This window comes from Neoarius graeffei, chromosome 13 (assembly GCF_027579695.1).
Source record: "Neoarius graeffei isolate fNeoGra1 chromosome 13, fNeoGra1.pri, whole genome shotgun sequence".
NCBI classification, from domain to species: domain Eukaryota; kingdom Metazoa; phylum Chordata; class Actinopteri; order Siluriformes; family Ariidae; genus Neoarius; species Neoarius graeffei.
This window is the reverse complement of record NC_083581.1, coordinates 10,546,444-10,552,443: the sequence shown is the minus strand read 5'-3', so window position 1 is coordinate 10,552,443 and position 6,000 is coordinate 10,546,444. Positions and strand designations below refer to the sequence as shown.

Sequence of the window (6,000 nt, the reverse complement as noted above, 5' to 3'; positions counted from 1 at the left end):
ACATCATCTCCCGAGTCAGAATCCCCAAAGAGATTCTGACTAATCAAGGCACTTCGTTTATGTCACGCACACTGTGCGAACTGTATGGGTTACTACGAATTAAGCCGATCCGCACCAGCATTTATCACCCACAAATGGACAGTTGAGTCGAACGGTTCAACCGCACCCTCAAGAATATAATTAAAAAATACGTAAGTGAGGATGCACGCAATTGGGATAAATGGCTTGAACCCCTGTTATTCGCAGTGCGAGAGGTCCCACAAGCCTCCACGGGGTTCTCCCCATTTGAATTATTATATGGGCGTAAGCCGCGCGGCATCCTAGATGTACTGCAGGAAAATTGGGAGGAGGGACCTTTACCGAGTAAAAATGAAATTCAATACGTTATCAACCTGCATGCAAAACTCCACACACTCACTCACCTAACCCAGGAGAATTTGCGGCAGGCCCAAGAACAGCAAATCCGCCTGTACGACAGGGGTACGCGCCTTAGGGAGCTCGCACTGGGAGACAAAGTACTCGTACTGTTGCCCACGTCAAGCTCCAAATTGATCACCAGGTGGCAAGGAACCTTTGAGGTCACACGGCGAGTCGGGGACCTTGACTATGAGGTGAGGCGGACGAACAGGGGCGGGGCGCTGCAGATTTACCACCTCAATCTGTTCAAACTCTGGAATGAGGAGGTCCCCGTAGCATTGGTGTCAGTGGTTCCGGAGAAGGCGGAGCTGGGGCCGGAGGTCCCAAAGGGAACATTGGCATCACGTACCTTTCCGGTCCCCTGTGGAGACCACCTCTCCCCGACCCAACTCACGGAGGTTGCCCAGTTGCAGACCGAATTTTCGGACGTGTTCTTGACCCTGCCCGGTTGCACCCGCCTCATAGAACACCACATTGAGACGTCCCCGGGGGTGGTAGTGTGCAGCTGCCCTTACAGGCTGCCCAAATACAAGAAAAAGGTGGTTCAGGAAGAACTCGAGGCCATGCTCAAAATGGGCATCGTCAAGGAGTCCCACAGTGACTGGAGCAGCCCGGTGGTCTTGGTTCCCAAGGCCGACGGGTCGGTCCGGTTCTGTGTGGACTATAGAAAAGTCAATGCGGTGTCTAAATTCGATGCGTACCCAATGCCTCATATTAACGAGTTGCTTGATCGACTAGGCACGGATCGCTTTTATTCGACACTGGATTTGACAAGGGGTTATTGGCAGATCCCCTTGACTCCACTATCCTGAGAAAAAAATAGCCTTTTCCACACCGTTTGGCTTACACCAATTTGTCACACTTCCTTTTGGGTTGTTTGGGGCGCCTTCTACATTCCAGTGGCTTATGGACAGGGTCCTCCGCCCCCACGCCACCTATGCGGCTGCGTACTTGGACGATATCACAATTTATAGTAATGACTGGCCGCGACACCTGCAACACCTGAGGGCCGTCCTTGGGTCGTTGAGGCGAGCGGGTCTCACAGCCAACCCGAAAAAGTGTGCTATTGGGCGGGTGGAGGTACGGTATCTGGGCTTCCACTTGGGCAATGGGCAGGTTCATCCCCAAATAAATAAGACAGCAGTGATTGCGGCCTGCCCGAGGCCCAAGACCATAAAGGGGGTGAGACAGTTCCTGGGGCTGACTGGCTACTATCATAGGTTTATACTTAATTATTCGGACGTCACCAGCCCGCTGACTGATCTCACTAAAAAGGGAGCACCAGATCCGGTCCAGTGGACGGAGCAATGCCAGCGGGCTTTCTCTGAGGTGAAGGCTGCACTGTGCGGGGGGCTACTGTTACACTCCCCTGACTTTTCTCTCTCCTTTACATTGCAGACGGATGCGTTGGACAGAGGGCTGGGGGCTGTTCTGTCCCAGGAAGTGGAGGGGGAGGACCGCCCCATGCTGTACATAAGCAGGAAGCTGTCGGTGCGTGAGGGGTGCTACAGCACCATCGAGAAAGAGTGCCTGGCGATCAAGTGGGCGGTCCTCGCCCTCCGCTACTACCTCCTGGGGCGCCCTTTCACCCTCTGTTCGGACCACGCGCCCCTCCAGTGGCTCCATCGCATGAAGGATGCCAATGCACGGATCACCCGTTGGTATCTGGCACTCCAGCCCTTTAATTTCAAGGTGGTCCACAGGCCGGGGGTGCAGATGGTCGTGGCGGACTTCCTCTGCCGTCGGGGGGGGGGGGGAGTTGGCTGCAGGCTGGGGGTATGTGGCAGCGGGGGCATGGTCAAGCGTCGGTCTGTGACTGGAGGGTGGAGGAAGGTAAGTGGCAGAATCACTGCACCTGATGTTGGTTAATCTGTGTTTGTGTGTCTTCCCCAGTGACTGCGCCCTATATAAGGAGAGAGAGAGAGCAGAGGAAGGGAGCTCTCTCTCCAACCAGATGACTGATGTGTGTGTGCATGTCTGTGTGACTGGGAGTTTGTTAAAAAGCTGAAAAGCTGCAAATAAAGAGTTTTTGTGAAACTCAGTTCTGGCCTGCCGTACTTCTGTGCTCCACCCACCCGCTCAACGTACTACAGCGTTATAAAAATAAACTTGACTTGACTTGACATTAACAAGTATATGGACTGGTTGAGCTGTTGATCCTTGTGGGTGCAGCCAAGTCCACTGACATTTTGCTGGTTGCGGGAAATGTAACTGAACTTGCCTCATGTTTGTTTGTTGACGCATGTTGACCAGACATTTGCTTTTGTCATTACTTTGCCCCTGGTAATTGTACTTGCTGATGCAATGGGGATGTGAAGCATGAGCATCGTTTCCTATACACACAGTATGACTTCAACGACTTACACCAATCATATGTGATAGCTGCAATGAGAGCTTCCCTGGTGGCTATAGTATCAGCTGAAAAGGGGTCAGCCTCATATTTCTCCTTGTAAGAGGAATATATGACTGCAGAGTCAGGGGAAAGGCCAGGCAAATATTCAGTGCAGAAACCTCAGAGAATATGTCTTTTTGATGATGCCCAAACTCTGCACAAATTGATCGTAGGTGCAGGTTCCACATCCCCACTCGACAGCGCAAGGTCTGTCGTAAAACCCTGCCAGTGTGCCTTTTTGAAGTTGAAATGCCTTCACAGGGGTGTAGTTTCAGGTTGAACAACAGCCTGAAATTGAATCCCTATTGGGCGATGTTGGGATTTGGGAATGGGATCTCAGACAAGTTTACAGCTCATGGGTGCTAGGTTGGAACTGATGAAAATGAGGTCTGGGTAATTGCCCCTTCTCTATTATCAGCTATTGAATGACAGTGGAAGCTTAGGGTCACGGATGAGATGTAAGTTGTGTGAGTCCATCCAGTTTTCCAGCAGCTCTTCATATTTGTCTGTGTCCTGGTTGCCCCCATTGATTGCTATGCAATTAAAATCTCTTATGAAGATTTTGTTTTTGCATGTACTAACCACATCAGGAGACAGATGAAACTCCTGAGTGGGTGGTTTGTAGAGAGAAGTGATTGTGATTTCTCCATTGAGATGCACTGTCAATACTTCAATATCATCCTCAGCAGCTACAGATGTAGAACAGACTGGAATGCCAGATTTAACAAAAATCACACTCCCATACTGTTCATATGGCCTTTCACCCACCAATCTCATGCCAGGAATACAGGGCCAGGTGTTATTTTGGCCGTGATGTGTCTCTTGCAGACAAAGAACTTGGCCTTGACTTCTGACACAGATTTCTCAGAGAAGCTCCTGCTTAGCTACTGAGATTCCTTCAATGTTGAAAGATAGAACTGTAATTGCTGGGCCTGAAAAGGATTGCCTGTCTTGTTCTTCATATGACATTGCTTTGAATTGGAGGTAGTAGTTGGTAGCAGTTAAAAGCAGTGTGGGGGCCATAGTAGGAGCGTTCATGTCACGGTGCCTGTCAGGTTCTACTGTACTGGAATCTGCAAATCCTGCTACCACGCCACACACTACTTTTTTTTAAATAAATACAAATAAATGAATATATTTTAGATGAGTTATGGATTGTATTATTGCTTACTTAACTTTTTTTTTTTGGTCAGGTTCCCTTGACGTTAGACTAAGTTTAATGTAGCCTGTTACCTTAAACGGTTTTGACATCCTGTTTTAAAGGTTCCATATGCATGCATTTTATGGCTTATACACACTCTGGTCTCCAGAAAATTGGAACACAAACTGATCTAATAAAACTGGTAGTGGAAGTTTGTGAGGTTTCTTTCAAACTGGAACTACCCTCCAGTCCAGCTGGTGGCGGTAACGCGCTCAGTAGCGACTTCTCCAACCGCCAGAAAACCCAGAGGAAGAAAAAGACTGTGGATTTCTCTGCTGAACAGCTGATTTATGTGCTTGAGCTAATCATTTTCATTACAGCATTTTATATTTACACGTAGATTCGATCCAGTTAGAAATACAAGCTCGTCACTGCGCTTATGTCTGAGGATTTAAACATTATTTCTGCTTTAAACCCTGAGGTAAGTAAAACTGAAGCTGCGTGGTCGAATCCCCGACTGTTTAATTCCACTAGAGAAGGAATGAAATAATTAAATCTTTATTCAAAACCAATAGATTTGTAATTCGACCTTAGCCATGGCTTTAGCTATGTGTAGGTAGCAAACTTATTGATTTTGTATGTTTAAATTATTTAAATAATCTTAAAGAGAAGTCACTCTGCTTGCAGTGATACAAACAAGATAAACTTACTGACTTCAACAGCTAAAGTACTTTGAGGATGATGTTTAAAATTTCATTTATTAATAAAACGTGTAAAAAAGAAAAAAAGATGCAAGAACAGCTTTACATTTTCCTCTCATTGACAGATATTTCTGTTTCACTGTTAAATTGTTGTTGTTACTGATATTTGTTGTTGTTGATCACTTTTCAGACCTGTTACAATGAGTTCAGGAGGAGATAGACAGCACTCCTCCAGAAAGTCTCAGGGTGCTGATTCTGCTCACTCACAGGTGAAGCTTAATGATGTGTCTCACAGCTTCATGATCTGTCTGAGAAATCAGAGTTTGTCTTTTTTTGGTTTAGTGCTTTGCTTCATTGCTAGGCTTTGACCTGCCCTCCTTAATCACTCACTGCCCAGTGATTCATTTTGCTCCTAATGACTATGAGTCAAACTGACTCACCACATATTAAATCAGTGAGTCAAAAATTTCCAAAGTGAGTCAAAATTACAATACACACTTTGAAAACAAAAAACACAATAGTTATCACTGTCACACTTAAATCACTTAATTCCAACATGTGAACAATTGTGTGAGCTATTCATCTAAGCAAACAATAACAATTTTCAGAATAAAAAAAAGAAAAAAAGTATGGAATTAAACAGAATAGTTATTATGGCTGTTTTGACTAGAATTCAAATGCTCCCGGACCCCACAAAGAAATCAATTTGCTTTGCACTTTCATGCGTTTATTTGGCATGATTTTCACATTAAATGCGTTTTCAAATGTACTGCAGTAGCGTTGTTAATGTAAACACTCCTTATCGTTGACCGATGCTACTTCCGCCTAGTGTTTCTGTTAACTCGATCTCGATTGGTCAGTCTTTTTATATCATCCAATGAAAAATTTTCTACTATTAATTCATATTTCCTAAATTTCTAAACCTTTTTACTGAATACCATAGCAAAACTTTAACTGAATTTCCCATTTGATAGGCGCTATTCATATGTTTGGTAAGTAGAAACAAATTTAGATCGATCTTTTATTACCGCAAAGAAATGCTTTGGCAAACATAAATTTTATCGATTAGTACGAGACAGCTATTTTCACTTGCTTCAAATCGAGGCTGGAAAGGATTTGCATATGCCGAAGCTTTCCAGCCAATGAAATTGCCGACACGTTGCTGACGGAATTAAACGAAGCTAAATATAGGCCCGCCAAGTAAAAAAGACTATAGTAGTCGATAAACGAAGCATTATAACAACAGTTCAGTCATGTTGAACGAGAAAAATATAGCGTCGTTAGGACCTTGCCACTCGGAACAACCTCGAGCTACATCCCTTCGCTCTATATCCTGAATGAAGAGAAGT

The 6,000-nt window shown here is 45.3% G+C and overlaps 1 protein-coding gene across 1 annotated transcript in view; it reads left to right on the top strand.

The window, feature by feature from the left end:
• The first annotated feature begins 4,252 nt into the window (after positions 1-4,252).
• LOC132897226 (histone-lysine N-methyltransferase PRDM9-like) overlaps positions 4,253-6,000 on the top strand; it is a 112,508-nt gene continuing 110,760 nt past the window's right edge. The window contains exons 1-2 of the mRNA XM_060938693.1: positions 4,253-4,431; positions 4,842-4,920. Of these exons, the coding sequence (XP_060794676.1) occupies positions 4,852-4,920 (69 nt within the window). The 5' untranslated portion in view covers positions 4,253-4,431; positions 4,842-4,851. The remainder of the gene's footprint in view (positions 4,432-4,841; positions 4,921-6,000) is intronic.